Raw genomic sequence first — 18635 nt, 5'->3', positions numbered from 1 at the left:
ATATGTCTTACATTTTTCAATATTAGATCCACAGTTTTAGTCTCTCACATTAAGGTCTTTAATCCATTTGGGGTTTCCTTCACATATGCTTAAGATAGGGACCCACCTTTATATTTCTCCATCTAGCCAATTGTTAAAATACCATATATTAAACAGCCCACCTTTTCCTCCACTGATTTATGGTACTGCCTCTGTATACCTAGACCTGCCTTTGAGTTCTCTGTTTAGTTTCTTGAATCTATTTATTCCTGCACAATGTCACACTGTTTTTAGCACTTGGCTTTGTAATATGTCTCAGTATTCAGTGTGTCCTTCCTCTTTGCTCTTCTTTTTCAAGTTTTATTTCCCCTTATAAATTTGGAGTTAGTTTGCACCATCTCCGCCCAAAGTCTGGAATTTTTATTGGAATTACATTGAATTTGTACATTAATTTGGAGGAATTTGGCATCTTTACAATTGCTAAGTCACGTTATCCATGAATATGGTATATCTCTCCATTTGTTCAGGTCTTTTTTATATCCTTTAATAAAGTTTTAAATTTTACTTCAAAAAGATCTTATGTAGTTTTCATTATATAAGATCATAAATACTTGATAGTTTCTGATGCTATTGTGAAAGGCAATTTTACTTTCTCTTATATTTTCAATTGGTATTGACTACTGCTGTCAAAACAAACCCTATTGGTTATTGTATGCTGGGCACCCTCTCCAGTTATCTTGCCGAACCCTCTTTTTAGTTCTCTGTCTCTTGACTCAGTTGGGTTTGCTATGTAAAAGAGCATATCATCTGCAACTAATATCAGTTTTGTCTTTACCCTGTTGACCCTTGAACATTTTGTTGTCAGTGGTGATGGTGGTGATGAGGTTCATTGTCTTGGTTAGTGAGGACTTCTAATGCCATATTGAATAGTTATGGTTAAATAACCATATTTGTTTTGTTCCAGACCTTGAAAAGAAAGTATCTAAAGGTTTAAGTATGATGTTTGCTGAAGGTTTTATTAAGTTAAAGAAATACCCCCTTTTTCCTAGTTTTCATAACATTTCATCATAAACTATGTCAAGAATTTCCTGCATGTATGGAGAAGATGAAGTGATTTTTCTTCTCTACTCCATTTGTGTGATGAATTTTACATCAATATATCAATACTTTGGATTTTTAACTAACCATGAAATCTTAGATAACCCCTATTTGATCCTGATAAATTATGTTTTTAAAAACACACCATTGGATTTGACTGGCCAATATTTAATTGATTAGTTAATTATTTAATTAATTTTGCATTAATGTTCACTTTGTTTTCTTTCCTTTCACTTTCCTTAATCAGTTTTGTCATTATGGTTATACTAGCCTCTAAAATAAGTAAAGCAGCTTTCCCTCTCTCTTATATTTTCTATTGTATGGAACAACTTGTATAAGACAAACCTCAATAAATGGTAAAAACTGGTTGTGCTTGAAGGTCAGTAGAACAGGGGTTTTTTTGTACATACAAGTGTTTATACACTTAGTTTTCTATTTGGTCATATGAAATTTTACATTTTTCTAGAAATTTATCCTTTATACCCAAGTTTTCAGATGCATTGGTGTATAATTATTGAGGCAGAAACTTCTGCTTGCCTACCCAATATCCATTCTTCTCTCTTCTTCACCCAAATCGTGTTCCTGGCAGCAATTGTGTTCAAGTAAAATGCTTAGCTTTCTAGATACCCTTGCAGGTGGGGAAAGCAAAAACTTTCCCAGACACAGGTTCCACCTCCTACATAAGCTTCATCCCCTCCTCTCCCCCTTTCCTTAGAGGAGAAACAGCCATCTAGCAGCCATAAGGCAACAAGCATGAGCAAGAAAATCCCACACTCGGCTGAACACAGTCCTTTTTGCTTAGTTATTCTTTTCTGAAGTTTGCATTTCGTGTTTCTAAGGGACCTGTGTTTGGTCTTGTTAATTTTATCCACTGTTTTTGCTCTCTTTTCATTTGTGCCGTTATTTTTGTTATTTCCTTCATTCTTGTTTCTGTGGGCTCACTATGTTGCTCTTTTTTATTTCTAACTTCTTGAGTTACACAGTAACATCTTTTGTCTTCAGTATTTCTTGTTTTCCAATAAATGTACTCCATGTTTTAATTTCCCTTATGTACTGCTTTAGTACAAATTTGGACATTGTAATTCAGCACAAACCTTGGCATTGTAATTCAGTTCTAAGTATTTCATAATTTCCCTTGTCATTTCCTCTTTAGCCCAAAGGTGATTCAAATTTTTTTCCTAGGAATATGGGATTTTTAAGAGTTCTCCTTTTATTAAATTCTAACTTTATTTCAGTATGGTTGGAAAATGTAACCAATGTCGTTCTTTGTAATTTGTGGAGATTTTCTTTGTTGGCTAGGTATAAAGAGCTATATGTGTACACATATTTTAGCTCAAGATTATTAGCTGTGTTAGTCAAATATTCTATGCTGCCTAGTTTTGATCTGCTTGATGTATCATATTCTGAACGAGTTGTGATAAATCTCCCAATATAATTGTTGATATATTCATTTCCCTCATTTTTTTATGTTTTGTTTTATTTATTTATTGAAATATAGTTGATGTACATACAATATTATATGTTACAGATATACAATATAGTGATTCACAATTTTTAAAGGTTATACTCCATTTATAGTTATTATAAAATATGGCTATATTCCCCATGTTGTACAATATATCCTTGTAGTTTATTTTATACATAGTAGTTTGTACCTCTTAATCCCCTACTCCCATATTGCCCCTCCCCCTTTCCTCATTTTAGCTGTTTGTTGTTTTATATATTTTGAGGATACATTGCTGGGCATGTATATATTTATGATTGTTATTTCTTCTTTTTTTTTTTCTTTGGCCACGCTGCACGGCTTACGGGATCTCAGTTCCCCGACCAGGGATTGAACCTGGGTCACGGCAGTGAAAGCCCAGAATCCTAACCACTAGGCCACCAGGGAACTCCCTAGTGTTTCTTCTTGATTTATTATTCCTTAGTAGCATATAACATCTCTAATTATTTATCACCTTAAATTCATTTTTTTTCTTTAATGTTAAAATTGCTACCATGGAGTTCTTTCTTTTTTTAATGTGCCAGGATTTTTTAACCATTTATTTTCCAATTTTGCTTAAATGATCTCTTACTAAAAAATATATTATTGCATGTTGTTTTTAGAGTGAATCAGAGTCTCTATATTTTGATTTGTGAGTTTAATTCATCCTCGTTTATATTTATTAATGTTATGTTAGGACTTCTTTCTGCTATCTCATTTTGTGTTTTCTATTTACTATACTTTCTTTCTACTCCTTTCCATCTTTGGAATGGTTCAAAATGTCCTTCCTTCAGTTGAAAAGTTTGGATTTTCTACTTTCCATTGGCAAGATCAAATTATTCTGTAGAAAATAATGCATTCCATTTATACTCTTCTCATGGTTAACCTTAGCTTATTATGACCCTTACTTATGTTTATTCTTTCCCCTGTCAGCTTCTTTTTATTTATTTATTTATTTATTTATGGCTGTGTTGTGTCTTCGTTTCTGTGCAAGGGCTTTCTCTAGTTGTGGCAAGCGGGGGCCATTTATTTATTCATTTATGGCTGTGTTGTGTCTTCGTTTCTGTGCGAGGGCTTTCTCTAGTTGTGGCAAGCGGGGGCCACTCTTCATCGCGGTGCGTGGGCCTCTCACTATCGCAGCCTCTCTTGTTGGGAGCACAGGCTCCAGACGCACAGGCTCAGTAATTGTGGCTCACAGGCTCAGTTGCTCCGCGGCATGTGGGATCTTCCCAGACCAGGGCTGGAACCCGTGTCCCCTGCATTGGCAGGCAGATTCTCAACCTCTGTGCCACCAGGGAAGCCCCTGTCAGCTTCTTAAGCTTAACAAATCTGTATGTTTCCTTAAATAGGACAAGTTCCCTAGCATAATTTCAGCACCCTCCACTTTTTCCTCCCTCCATCAGTTCCGCAAGCCCCTTCCCCAGCCACGTTTCTAGTATACAGCTTTATTTCTGAATTATCTGGTTTTTATATTTATTTATTTAATATATATAATAATTCATTTTTACAATATATATATATTCCCACCAGGGGAGAAGCATTGTTAATTTAAGTAATGTTACCCTTTTCTAAGGTATGTTCTCCTCTTTACTTTGCATATCTCATTGCTTTATCCTGGATTCATTTCCCATCTTCCTGAGGTACTTTTTTAAAAAATGCTTTCAAGGGAGATCAACTTCTAGAACGGTGAAGTGAGGGTCTTGGTGAACCACTCTCCCATAAAAACAACAAAAACACTGGCAGTTCAACCATTTTAGAACTCTAGAAATGTACCAAAGCCACTGCCTGAACCGAAAATTATCTATCCAAGAGAAACTACTGAACTTCAACAAGACAGTGGTGTCCAGCCCACAGTCCCTCCCCAGCTTGGTGGGTCATTAGCCATGAAAAGTTAGCAGTCTCAAAGCTGATGGAGAAGTCTGATTTCTCTTGGAGTTCTGTTAAAAGCCCATTCCTAGAGCATAGTCAATATTTTTTCCAAGTTAGAAGCTACCTGAAAAAATCTCCATTCCCAAGGTGTTATGGCTATTTGATTTGACTCACAGCTGGGGGTGGTGGGGGAGGGCAGGTGGTATCCCTAGGGCATTACCAAAAACAATAGCAATCTTCTAATAATATCTCAGCTGCCTAAGGTTGTGATTTTGGTTGGAGCAAACAGAAGCCTGACCAACAACAACAAAAGTTTTAAAGTAAGCCCTGGAGAACTAGAAAACCACAGGGAACTTTGAAAAGCTTCACCATATTCCTAGGGATCTAGAAGGCTGTGCACATGCACATGGTTAGGAAAGGCCTTTGGAAAAAGGCTGCAGGCACTCACCTCTGACTGACCTTTAGGCCCTGTGTACTCAGGAAGTGAAAGCTAAGTCTGTTCTGTTAACTGCCTGAAGTTTGAATGTGTGTCTTCAGACACAGATCTCCTTGTCAAAGGGTGGAAGACATATAAGCAAGGCATTTAGCGAAATCTTTAGACCAATCATTGGCTTACCACTAAATTATACTGAACCAGGAGTGAACCCTAGGAAACCAGACTTTAAAATACGAAGTTAAAAAAATGGGGGGGGGGGCGCGTAACAGAGAACTCAAGTGCTATACACTTCAGGGAATACAGAATCTATAGAATTAATTGAGGAAAGTCACTAACAAATAAGCAGCAACTAGAAAAACAATAACCAAAAAACAGCAACAACAACAAATCTGGGGAGAAAGAATCTGATTTCAAGTTGTTACAATATATTATTTTAAATATCCAATTTTTGACAAAAATTTACAAGACATGCAAAGAAACAGAAAAATATGCCACGTAATAGTAAAGTAAACAGCCAGCAGAAAATATCCCTGAGGGGGCACAAATGTTTAATTTAGTAGACAAAGACTTTAAACCGGCTACTACAAATACGTTTAAAGACCTAAAGAATACCATGCCTAAAGAATTAAAGTATGACAACAATGTCTCACCAAATAGAGAATATCAGCAGCAACAACAAAAACAGAAATTACAAAAAAGAATCAAATAGAAATTCTGGAGTTGAAAAGCATAGTTACTGAAATGAAAAATTTGCTAAAGGGTCTCAATAGCAAATCTGGGCTGTAAGAAGAAAGAATCAGCAACTTGAAGGTAGGTTAATAGAAATTATCCAATCTAAGGAATAAAAATGAACATAGCCTCAGAGACCTATAGGATATCATTAAGCATACTAACATACACATAATAGGAGTCCCAGAAGGAGAAGAGAAAAATAAAGAAAAAAAAGAATATTTTTAAACATAATGACTAAAATCTTCCCAAATTTGATGAAAAGAATTAGTTTTGTTGTACTATGTCTAGGTGTGGTTGATTTTTGGGGTTTTTTTTTGTTTTTTGGGTTTTGTTTGTTTTTTGTTTTCTCCTTCTTAGATATGAACTTTTTTCAATTTGAGGTCTCTTCTGGAAATTCTTGGTCATTTTTCTCTTCAAATATTTCATCCCTCTCCATTTTTTTCTTCTTATAAAATTTCCATTATTACTTTAGATTTTCTATTTTTTACTTCAATCCTCTGTATCTTAGCTTATTCTCCGTCTCTTTCTGATGCCTTCTGGGAGAGTTGCTAAAAATGGTCTTCCACCTACTAATTGTTCTTTGTCTATATGCATCTGCTCTTCAATGCATCCACTAAGTACTTCACTCAGTTTTCATATCCAGTATGTCCTTTGAATTTGTTCATCTTTTATGCTTGCTTCTAGCTTCATGTTTCTGATATCTTCCCTCCTCTCTCTGAGGATATTTGTTACGTTTATTTTAAATGTTTATTCCTTTAATCCATTCGTTCTGTTTCCCTTGGTACAGGTTCTTCTGTCTGTTCCCTTTCTTTTGTAACAGTTACCCTCCTCAGAGATCCCATTATTTTCCCCTCTGAACTCATGTGTCCTTGGAACCACCAATGACCTTGGCTTGGCAGTGTGTACTTGGGCAGTCAGAGAGTCTCTGTGTTGCTGTCTGAAAGCAACCACTCCCCCTTCCCTCTCCCAACCAGGCAATATTCTTTCTCAGTAAATCTTCCAGGACCTCCTCCCCAGACATTGCTCTTTTCCAGGGGCTATCTCCCTCTTGCAACTCTCTGTCCCTTGAAAGAGGGAACATTTAGGTGTGTCCAGCCTGGGTGCCCCTGTATCTGCTCCAAGGCTGCCTCCCCCTCACCTCACTGCTCCGGGCTGGTATCACATTGGCACTGGGCTAATGTTATTTTCTTACCAAACAGTGGAAATAGGGTGTGCAGTGATCTCCCCAGAAATGTAAAGGAGAGAAATGGCATGGTCCGAGCCCCCCCAACTTTTTTTTTTTTTTTTTTTTTTGGTATCTGGCCCTCTTCTGCTCTAGACTACCATTAGAGAGAGAGAGAGAAAGAGAAAGAAATCCAACCACTTTCTGTTTCCCTAGGGTTTTCTTCTTAGTTTTTATGTTCAGTTCTGGTACCCCTCAACCTCCCTCCCATTTCTGCAGCATCTCAGGACAGGAGCAAAGAACCTCTCCTGGTTTGCAATCTTGTGGGAAACCTGAAGTCAGCCTCATGTGTTGTGGCTGAAGATGAATTTTAATCTCCAAGCCTCCATTCTTTTCTTCTCTGTAATGAGAAGTTTGGAATAGATGATCTCAAGTTGTCCTAGCTCTAAAATTCTGTGATTCCATGCAGTACACGCAGAGGCGACAGGTAAGAGACATTGAGTTATTTTAAGACCACACAGTTTCCAAGGTGATATAGAGACATAATGGGGGGGACACCCAACGAGAGAGAGTTATTAACGAAAATGAATGTCGAGTTAGAGGGTGGAATGTCAATCAAATTTCAAGGAATGAGAAGGGGAGGATATTGACAGAGAAAGAGAAAGATGTCACAAGAGAAAGGGAAAACCACTGATTGGAAAAAGGTTTGGAGGAGAATCAGCAAGTGTTGAGAATGACAAATGCGATTAACCTACCGTGGGAGCAGATGCCATCTTTTCTTTCTAATTTATTAGGAAATATTTCTGACTTACCAATAGTGCACAGAATAACATAATGAACACTTGTGTGCCCAGTGCCCAATCTAAAATATTACTCATGACCAACATATAGCAACCTCCTCTCCACCATCACCAAGACGTAGTAGCCATTATCCTAATTCAATGTTTATCATTCTCAGTAGTTCTTTATACTTTTACTTCATATATGTATGCAAGACAATATTTTGTCTTTGAAAAATCAGTTTTCATGTTTGAAGACAGAAGTATGATGACTATGTATTGAAATACTTGTTTGAGGTTAAAAAAAAAAAAAAAAGTCAGTGCTGAAGGAGTCCCAGGAGAGGGGAATAATAAAATAGATGGAATAACTTGGATCAGAGCATGAGAAACTTCTTTCTGCTCATTAGGTCTGTCCAAGGTGATGACGCAGTGACTGGCAGAAGCTCCCATAGCTGGACTGACAGCGTTGGTCCTCTTCCTGATGGAGAGAGCCATACTCTTAGAACATCAAGATCAGAAGGAAAGGGATGGTTTCAGCTGCTGCCTAGCAGAGCCGTTCATTTGGGCCAGTGGGAGTTCACTTCTCAGAAACACCAGCATTGGGAAATAAGGCATCAGAACACAGCAGGGAATCATTTACCATTTCAGGGACAAGCCCAGGAGCAGGCTGAGGTTTGGGGCCAGGCGCCAAGGTCAGAGTTGGCCCATGACTAGTCATTGAGATGAATACAACCAAGGTTCTGCCTCATCCTTTCCCTGTAAGAGGCCCTTGAAACTGCCTCTGAAGAGGCCTGTCATCCTCAGCCTCAGCAGACTGCCAAAAGGGAATAAGAACCATTCTGTGAAAAGATGGCTGGGGTCAGGGAGGCCACTGGCTTTGCATGATCCTACTAGTGACAACCCAACTGGGCCATCTGTAGACAACCCAAACCTGCTGGTTACATCACTCAGCCCTAAACCCTGCTGCAGCAAACAGATTAAAAATGCACTCCCATCGACACTAAGTATAATTTGCATCTACACTAAATATAATTTGGGGGAAAAAAAAAGTGAGAGGATTTTTGTAAACACACTTTTGAAATTTTTGTCTATAAATAACTCATTTAATTCGCAATTTGCTTTGATTTTTCTCCAAAAATCTGTGCATAATTGGGAATTTTTGAGAAATGAGGAAATCAAATCCACAGATTACTTTCAAATGTGTGAAACACTGTATGAATGCTAAAATTAACACTTCATGAAGTTGGAATACTGTGTTTGTGTGCATTTAATTAAACATTTATTCTTTATTTTGTGGTTTTCTTTCTGTGTTCTAGAGCCAACAATCATTTCCAGGCTTCAAACATTGTTGCAAGCTCTTGAAAAGCTCATAGACCCTGGACCCTGGGCCCACAGGGCCTGGAGGATAGACAACCCAGCTGGGGAGATTTTTTGGGAGGTGCCTGGGTCTGTGGGCCCTGATTGGCTCCTTTGTCCCAACTCCCTACTCCTCCCCACTCACGGTCACCTTGTGGTGGTAGTAAGGGCAGCGTCCTGAAGACAACATTCTCAGATGTAGTCACCAGAGTTTATTTCCTATTTTCTCCTCCAATCACCGTAAGATTGGGAACCTTGTTTTGTTCACTGCTGTATCCCCATCCTAGAGTAGTGTCAGGCACATCACAGGTACTCAACATAAGTATTTGTTGAATGCATGCTCATTTCTGGGAAATGGGATTGGATGGTGGCTCAATAGGGATCAATAGGGCTCCAGCTGTATCAGTTTTGTTTGAATGATGGACAATGAGAATATATTCACTCATTACCCTTCTAATTCAAAAATAACATATTTTCACAATGAGATATCACTTCATACCCAACAGGATAGCTTCTTTCAAAAAAATCCAGAAATAACAGGTATTGGTAAGGATGTGGAGAAATTGTAACTCTTGTGCTTTGTTGGTGGGGATGTTACATGGTACAGCCGATATGGAAAACAGTATGATGGTTCCTCAAAACTGAAAATAGAACTACCATATCAATCATTCCAGCAATCCCTCTTCTGGGTGTATATCCAAAGGAAATGAAATTAGTACCTCAAAGAGATATCCATACTCTTATGCTAATTGCAGCACAAACACAGTAGTCAAGATATGGAAACAACCTAAGTGTCCGTCAGCCAATGAATGGATATAGAAAATGTGGTGTATATATGAACAATGGAATATTATTCAACCTTCAAAAAGGAAGGAGATCCTGCCATTTGCAACAACATGGGTGAACCTCGAGGACACTATGCCACATGAAGCAAGCCAGACACCAAAAGATAAAAACAGCATGATCTAACTGATACATGGAACCTAAAAAAGTTGAATACAAAGGAGCGGAGAGTAGAATGGTGGTTCGAGCAGTGGGGATCTGAGGGGAATAGGGAGATGTTGGTCTAAAGGTACAAAGTTGCAGTTGTGTGGGATGAATAAGTCTAGAGATCTAGCGTGCAGCATGACGACTATAGTTAATAATACTGTACTGAATGCTGGAAATTTGCTAAGAGAGTAGATTTCAGGTGCTCTCACCAGACACACAAAAAATGGTAACTATGTGAGGTAGCTATGTTAATTAGCTTGACTGTGGTTATCATTTTCACTATGTAGATGTATATCAAATCATCATGTTGTACTCCTTAAGTATATACGATCTTACTTGAAAAATAAAATAAATTTGTATATATTTTTCTTTTTCCAAATAATTAGCTACTTACCCTAATACCATTTGTTTAATAATCCACACTTTCTCCACTGGTTGAATGCCACATTAGCATACAATGCATACTTATATAAACTTGGGTCTATTTCTGGGCTTTCTATTCTGATTCAGTGTAGCAAGGATCACAAACTGTGGCACTGTGGGCTCAACAGACCTCCAGATGTGTGTTCCAAATTGTTTTGGTTTTGGCCAGAGGTGTTTTTTAAGCCTGTGAATTTTAATACCTTTAGGGCAGTGGTCCCTAACCTTTTTGGCACCAGGGACCGGTTTCGTGGAAGACAATTTTTCCACAGACGGCAACGCGAGCGATGGGGAGGGGCAGATGAAGTGTCGCTCACTCGCCCACCTCCTGCCTGCGGCGCAGCCCAGATCCTAACAGGCCGCGGAGGTACTAGTCCGTGGCCCAGGCGTTGGGGACCCCTGCTTTAGGGGGTCTAGAGAGTCAGTTCTGTCTTAGACCAAGTTACTCGCCCAAGCTCTTAGGTTATTGAGTTTTTTCTGTCTGGAGTGACACTAGCAACATTAATATTTTATCTTTATAACATATTTTCGTATGGAGTAGTGGACATTCTCTCTTGATATTCTTCTTTTTCAATATTTAAGTGCTCTAATTCTCCAAATAATTTAGACATTATTTTGTCAGCTTCTGGGGAAAAAAAAATCTCTCTGGGATTTTGATTGCAAGTACATCAAGTTCCTAAATCCATTTGGACAGAATTTACCTCTTTACAATATTGAGTCATTATTCAGAAATGTAAGTCTCTTCTCAGTTCTTTTATATCACTGAGTAAAAATTTAAAATTTTCTTTTTGAAGATCCTGCATATTTCTCGCTAAATTTATTTATTTCTAAGAATTTCTTTTGTTGCTGCCAATACGGATGGATATTTTTTTCTCATTTTTTTTTCAAGATTACAAAAATAACATGTGGCCATTGTACAAAAAGAAATTAAACAATATAGGAATATAAAGAACCATCACCCCACCCCCTTGTCATTCTGTCCCCAGAAATATGGTGCTATCCTTCTAGGGCTGTGCTTAACTATACACACCCCGCAGGCACACATGCATGCACGCATGTGCACACACACACACACACACACACACACACACACACACACAGACTACACATTCTGTTCTGCATCTTGCATTTGTCACATAGCAATTTATCACAGAAACCTCTCCATGTCCATGCATATAAATCAACCTCAATCTTCTTATAAATAGCATAGAATTACATTAAATTCTAATTGTTTTTCACTAATTAACCATTCTCTTGGATTTTCACAGTACATGATCACAGCATCTGCCATTATGAAAAAAAGAAAAAGGAAAAAAAAAACAAAAAACTTTTTTTTGTCTTTTTGCAATAGCCAGAGCATCCAAAACAATGTCAAATGATTGTAGTGACAGAAGAAAACCTGTCATGTCTCTAACTTTAACAAAAATGTCTTTAATGTAAATTTTAATGTTATCTGGTGGGTTCAGATATTTTTTAGCATGTTGATAAAGTGTCTTTGTGTACTAATAATTTGGAATTTTAAAAATCAGGATGGATGTTGAATTTTTCAATGCATTGTTGGCATATATCCCAATGATCATAAGTCTTTTCTCCTGAGACACATTGATAGAATTAATTTTATTAATAGACTTCCTAATATTAAACCATTTTTGTATTCATGGTCCTGGTGAATTATTCTTTTAACAGTACACTAAATTAAATTTGATAATGTTTTCATTAAGATTTTCTTTTTTTTTAAATTGAAGTATAGTTGATTTACAAGGATTTTCATACTTGAGATTGTGACTGGCCTGTTTTTTTCTTTCTTTGTCTATAATTAGTTTTTCTATAAAGCTCTGCTTTCAGCTTACTTCCAAACATTCTTTTAATTCTCAAAAGAAGTACAGCACGAACTGGTTTGATGCTCCTGGGAACACAGCTAAACCACATCGCTAGCCCCTTGCAACATAACTAGTCATGTGACCGGTTCCCACCAGAGGTCAGTGAATGGACATGGCAATGGGTTTGTTAAGAGCAGAAGGGCCTTTGCTTTCTTTCTTTCCCTTCCGTAGCGACCTTGGAGGTCATGGAGCTGAGAGATGGAAGCGGCTTACACTTTTCACTGCTTGGAAGAGAATCTCCCAGGAGAGCTGCCCCACTGAGAAAATCCACATTGGACCTTGGTAAGCTGTTGAGACTTGAGGTTGTTCGTTACAGCAACTAACATCAACATAGTTGACCAATACAAGGAATTTCCATAACGTCCATTTTGAAATGCATTTAATATAGTTTATCTGTGTGATTCCACTTACATGGAATCTAAGACATGGAAAATAACATAGACAAAAAGTGGTTTCCTCACACCCAGTACTCTGTGTGTACCTAGCACTGTGCTGGTCTATATGGCAAGAAATATTTTTTGAGACATTAACCTAGATCTTTTTTCCTCCTGATATTTTTCCCCCTCTCCCTTTTCAAACAGATAATTGTCTCAGAGGGAGGATGGGACAGGATAGAAAACAAAATGTTATGCCTATTGGTTCCCGACAACCTAAATCCATCAGATTTTCCTAGATGCCTCAGAGGCAAATATCAAGATGGAAAAGTGGAGGTAGGGGTTGAAGGGTGGTAAGAAAGCTGGGCTCACCCAAGGAGGGAAGAGGAGAGGAGTGGGGGAGAGCACAGACTTCTGTGAATCCCAGACAGCCCTGCATCTTGACCCACAGCTCTGGAAAAGGCAGTGAGACCCCAGGGAGGGATGGTGGGTGATGGGGATGAAGATTCTCATGACTTTCCCACAAGGTACAGAAGCAACAGAAACGCTACACGGGCACGTACACCGGCAGGAGAAGAAGATGCCTTAGCAGCTGCCTGTATGCACCAACCTGGCCCTGGACCACCCGATTCGTAGATGCAACCAAGGACGTGTCAAAATACCAGGGCAAGCAGGAGCCTCCTCCTCAAGGACGGGCATTACACACACACCCTCTTGGGGGAAAAGGGAGGGAAAGCCCCGCTGTGCCAAACTCTAGGGATTAAAAAGGAGAGGGTCTGTTTCTTGCGGGTGCTCCCGATGGAGAACCCTCTCGGGTGGAGGCGCTGAGCGTGGAGTGGGATGGTGAGGGGGTGGCTGAGTGCGGTGGGGGCCGTCATGCTGCCTCTGCAGATCCCGCCGGGCTGGCTCTGGAGGCGAGACTTGGGGGAGGGAATGGGAAAGGGCGGGGTGGGCCGCGCCCCGCCACGTCTCCTCCTCCTCCCCGGCCGGGATTGAGGGCGGGCCCGGGCGGCCAGCAGGGGGCGCCAGAGGACAGGCACTGCCTCGCGGAGGACTTGCCGGGCTTGGGACGCTGCCCCGCCCGAGACCCCCGCCCCACCCCGGCTCCGCATCCCAGGCCCGGAGGGGACCCGGGCCGCGCGGCCGGTGTGCGCGGCGGAAGCAGAGGGAACCCAGCGGAGCCCGGAAGCCTGTGCCCGGCAGCGGCGGGCTCGAGGTCACGGCTGTTATCTCCGGGCGGGGGCCCCGGGGTGTCCGCCTCGCACACAGGGTCTCAGATTTAGACGCTGGACCTCGCGCCAGCTGAGCTGATGCACAATGCCCTGATGGGATCAAGGAAGGCAGGCGTCAGAAAGCAGACGTGTAAAATATCTGACATTTATGTTAACACATTTAGGCCTTTCTTCCTATTTTAATACTCCGCCCACCTCAAAACATGGCACTGGCCCTGAGACTCTTACCCTACGAGGGGCCTCGTCCTGGGCCTCCTCCATCTCTCCGGGGCACGGCCTCTTTGGTCCCCAGGCTTATCGCCTATCTGCACCCCGCCCCAGCCCCCTCCCAACACATACACCCCTACACATCCTTCGCCCACTACTTGTCTCTCAACTTCCTCCCACAGGCCCCATGCGCCTCTGTCCACCCCTACCCCGGCCTCAGCTGAACAGCTTCCTTCAGTTCTTTTCTCCTCGACCATCTGTCCCAGCCCCAGCCCCCTGCCTCGCCCTCGCACACATGCCTGAGCCCAGGAGGGAGCCCCCCCCCGCCCCGGGCAGGGCTGCCCCGCAAAAGCATGCCTCTACCAAAACTCCCCTTTCTCAGCCATGGACGCCCAGCCCCTGCCTCCCTGGCCTCCGGCACCAGCATCAAATCAGGCCTCAAATCGGGCCGAACTTCTTCCCAGAGTTCCTGAGGGATAAATGCGGGAGCAGAGAGCCAGACCCTAGGCAGAGTGGGGTCAGTGTGGACAGGGGTCAAAGGGCAAAGTCTAGGTTCCGCTTGTGGTTCACAGAACCCAGAGAACTGTTGCTAGGTAACCAGATCTCCCAGCACCTTCCCGACACATCCTGAGCTGCCGATAGGCAGCCTGCAGCCATCTTCCCTGAATCTCTCAGACACCCACCCTCTGTGGGACCCTGAAAAGCAGGAGGAGGGGAGAAGCAAGCCCTGCCACCACCCCTGAGCTCCGCCACCCCCGTTTCACTGTGAAGATTCGGCCGCTGGGCCGTTAGGTCACCGCCGCCATGAGTCTGGGCATCATGGAGGAGGAGGATCTGGCCGAGTACTTCCGGTTGCAGTATGGGGAACGGCTGCTGCAGCTGCTGCAGTGAGTGTCGGAGGGCCTGGGACCACCGTGCCCACCCGGCGCCCCACCTTCCCACCTGTCCCCCCTGCTCCTATAACCCAGCACCCCAAATCACCCTGGCACCAATCCCGCCCATCCCCGGCCGCAGCTTGCTCCCCAGCACGGCCTTCTCTCCCTCTCAGCACACCGTTCTTTTCGCTCAGATGGGGCAGGGCGCCTTCCCTCCCCAAGGGTGCCTGTCTCCACGGGTTCCTCCCGGTCCCGGGCTGCCCCAGGTGCTGAGTCCACAGTCCCTCTTGCCTGTGTCTTGGGCAGGAAGTTCCCCAGCATTGAGGACCACTCAGACTCCCCATCCATCCGGCTACTGGAGAAGAAGAAAGAGGCCAAGATCATGCACCATGCCATGCAGCAGAAGAAGGAGGTGGGAGACGCAAGGGTTGGATGCGGGGAGGGCCACAGGGCTCAGGGAGAGCCTGAGGACGGCCCTCTGTTTTGTGGGCGGTGGTGGCTAGAGCCAGGCGTCGTGGGTGGTGGTCCTGTGTTTCCTCTGCACAGCGCAGAAGGGATCCGAGTCTTGGGGTACCAGTGTCCTGTGATGCTCTGCTCTGAACCAGATGTGGGGTGGAAAGTGGGCACCTGGGGACGGGGGCTCTAGGGCAGGGGATGCTGGGGCCTTCCTCGGTTCCCATTCGGGGGTCCTCCTGACCTCTCTGCTCCCCCTCACCCCTAGACATTTCAGCGCAGAATGGAAACCCTGAACCTGCGCTGGGAGGAGCTGGGAGTCAAGGAGGCCCAGCTGAAAGCCCACATACAGAAGTTTGAGCAGTTCATCCAGGTACGGAGGGGTGTGGCCTGCTGAAGCAGGGGTGTCACACTCTGCAGTTGGTCAAGTTGCCCCTCCTCCCACTCCCCACCTTCTCCACCTCTTCCCCCTCCCTCCTCATCCTCGATTTCCCTGACTCCTCACCCTGGGTTAGAGGTCTCCCTGGTGCTCACCAGTGCCTGGGGCTTTCCCCTTTATCTCCCCCTCCTATTGCTCTGTTTGTATTGATAGTTTCCTGCTGCCCTGTCAGTCTCTGCCCCCTCTAGATTGCTGTTTCCTATTTCCTTGCCTGTGGTTGGCGCATACAGTTTATACAGTGAATGAATGAATGATGGATGATGAATAAATGAATGAACATGCCACGGTTAGGGCCAAGCACTTGGGGATACAAAGATGAATCTGACAGGGTTTTATTTTTTATTTTTATTTATTTATTTTATTTATTTATTTTTGGCTGTGTTGGGTCTTCGCTGCTGCGCGCGGGCTTTCTCTAGTTGCCGCGAGCAGGGGCTACTCTTCGTTGCGGTGTGCGGGCTTCTCATTGCAGTGGCTTCTCATTGCGGAGCATGGGCTCTAGGCGCGTGGGCTTCAGTAGTTGTGGCCATGGGCTCAGTAGTTGTGGCTCGTGGGCTCTAGAGCACAGGCTCCGTAGTTGTGGCACATGGGCTTAGTTGCTCTGCGGCATGTGGGATCTTCCTGGACCAGGGCTCGAACCTGTGTCCCCTGCATTGGCAGGCGGATTCTCAACCACTGCGCCACCAGGGAAGCCCCCAGACAGGGTTTTAGTCCCCCCAGCTCACCCTACCCCTCTATCCTTGCACTGAAGGCCCAGGCAGGGGGCACTGAAGAACCAGGTACTGGAGTCCCCTCCAAGGCAACCCCTCTCAGTGTGTCCTGGGAGGAGGGATTTAACCATTTTAAAATCCAGATTTCTCCAGACTGGCTCCAACCGGGCACCTGCCGAGCCTTGAAGGGCTGGCCCAGCCCCAGGGGGTAACCTCTGGCCTCTGCTACAGGGCAGTCCTGTTCTCAAGCATCTCTGTCTCTCTCTGTGCCTAAACCAGGTGGGAAAGGAAGCTGATGGTCCAGGCATTATTCCCCAGAGGTCCAGTCTTCCTTACTGGCCAGAGAAAAGCTCATGGAGTGCTTGGGGTGGCAGGAGATTTGGGGGTGAGGGGTTCCGCAAATCGTCGGAATCCTGGAGAGCTTGTTACAGATACGGACCCTGGGCCCCTCCCCTCTCCTTGCTTTCAGCAGGCCTGAGGTCAGGCCCAGTCGACTGTATTGTTAAAAGTATCCCCAGGGGATTGTGATGCCCAGCTGGACTTGGAAACCACTGGTTTGGGGCCCCTCTGTCCTCTCCTGGACCCACAGGGCAGAATGCAAATCCTCCGGGTGCCTTCTTCCATGTCTTCCAAATACCACCACCACAGGCACCCGTCTGTGTGGAATCACCGCAGCCCCTGAAGGGGGAAAGGAGCCACACACATGCAGTGTGAGAGGTCTGCCCCTCATCTTGGGAGGAGAGCTTGTCCTCCCAAGGAAGGAAGGAGGACGTGATCAGCCCAATTGCAGCAGCTGATCCTCATGTTTTTCTTTCTGGGCATTGAATTGCCTGCATCATCTCCTCCTGTCCCCGCCTGATGGCCAGGCTTGAGCTACAGGAACATCTTCTCCGGAATGGCCTTGCCCCACCAGGCCCTCCGGACTAGGCCCACCTCCTAGCTCGTCTCCCTAGAGCTCCAGCAGGGTTGCTCCAGCTTTTGAAAGGAAGAGAGGGGCTCCTGCCTCTCATTTCTACAATTGGAGAAGCTGAGGCACCAAATCAGGAGAAAATTTGGGCTCCCCAAGTCTGGGCCCAGGGCTCTGCCCTGTGACAAATGGTCACCACTAAGGAGAGAGATGAGGGACTTCCCTGGTGGTCCAGCGATTAGGACTCTGCGCTTCCACTGCAGGGGGCTCCGGTTCGATCCCTGATCGGGGAACTAGGATCCCGCGAGAGGAGCGGCGCGGCCAAAAAAAAAAAAAAAAAGAATAGAGACGGAAACTTTATCAGAAGATTTTCCCAGCCTTCCCCGGGTTTGAGTTCTCTCCAGACACTGAGCCCAGTGGGGCGTGGGGCTTCCAGAGCTCAAATCCCGCAGAGTCAGGATCACTTCCTGTCTCGTCCCCATAAGGCCACCTTCTGATGTTGGATTAAATCTCTGTCCTCTCAGCCTCCTCAGTCCATAGAAAGCCCCTCAACCAGCTTCAAATAACCCTGGAGATGCTCTTCCTTACACCTCACCTGCCACATGGGCAGCCTGGCCACCCCCGTCCACCCTCAGGGTGGACAGAGGCCTTGTGGGAGCCCCACCAGCCTGGGCCCCAGGGAGGGCAGGACCCACGCCCGATGGGCATCACCTCCCTGGCCCCAGGAGAACGACCAGAAACGGATCCGGGCCCTGAAGAAGGCCAACAAGGAGCGAGAACTCAAGAAGCAGTGCACGCGCGAGCTGGCCAAGGCCAAGCAGGAGATGGCGGCCCTGCGGCTGGAGCACCAGCGGCTGAGCGCCAAGCTGCAGGAATACTCCATCTTCAACAAGTACCTGGAGAAGGTGGTGGAGAATTCCGAGGTGCGTGGAGGGCTGAGGGGGGTGGGAGGTTCCAGGCCCACCTACTCTTCCCCAGGGGCCTGGGCTCTGGGGGAATTGGGGCCCCTCGGCACCGATGGTCACCTGCTCTGGGGAGAGGCCTCCAGCCAAGGAGGGCAGCTGGCAGAGGCCCCTGGCGAGGCTGGACTCATTTCTCAAGGGTGGGGACCTGGTGGTGTATCTTTGTCTGTGTGCGTGACATCTGTGGACCTGTCTCTACAGGGGTCCCGTGTCTGTGTCTAGGAGCGAGGTTTTGTTTTGGAGCACCAACGATCAGCTTGGCCTGCGTCGGATGTGACCCACAATCTCCCTGCTT

The 18635-nt window shown here is 44.5% G+C and overlaps 1 protein-coding gene across 4 annotated transcripts in view; it reads left to right on the top strand.

The window, feature by feature from the left end:
- Positions 1–18635, top strand: part of CCDC42 (coiled-coil domain containing 42) — a 48322-nt gene that overhangs the window by 2225 nt on the left and 27462 nt on the right. For 2 of the 4 annotated variants that reach the window (XM_068531289.1, XM_068531290.1), the window contains exons 1-5: positions 12298–12466; positions 13086–14884; positions 15179–15284; positions 15594–15698; positions 18104–18301. In XM_068531289.1, coding sequence (XP_068387390.1) covers positions 14802–14884; positions 15179–15284; positions 15594–15698; positions 18104–18301 — 492 coding nt within the window. In that variant the 5' untranslated portion in view covers positions 12298–12466; positions 13086–14801. Of the gene's footprint in view, positions 1–12297; positions 12467–13085; positions 14885–15178; positions 15285–15593; positions 15699–18103; positions 18302–18635 lie in introns of those variants that run through there. The other 2 variants (XM_068531287.1, XM_068531288.1) reach the window with 2 other exon arrangements.

The sequence above is a fragment of the Eschrichtius robustus genome, chromosome 20 (genome assembly GCF_028021215.1).
Source record: "Eschrichtius robustus isolate mEscRob2 chromosome 20, mEscRob2.pri, whole genome shotgun sequence".
In the NCBI taxonomy this organism is placed as follows: Eukaryota; Metazoa; Chordata; class Mammalia; order Artiodactyla; family Eschrichtiidae; genus Eschrichtius; species Eschrichtius robustus.
Note: the sequence above shows the minus strand (reverse complement) of the source record. Positions and strands in the feature narration are given on the sequence as shown.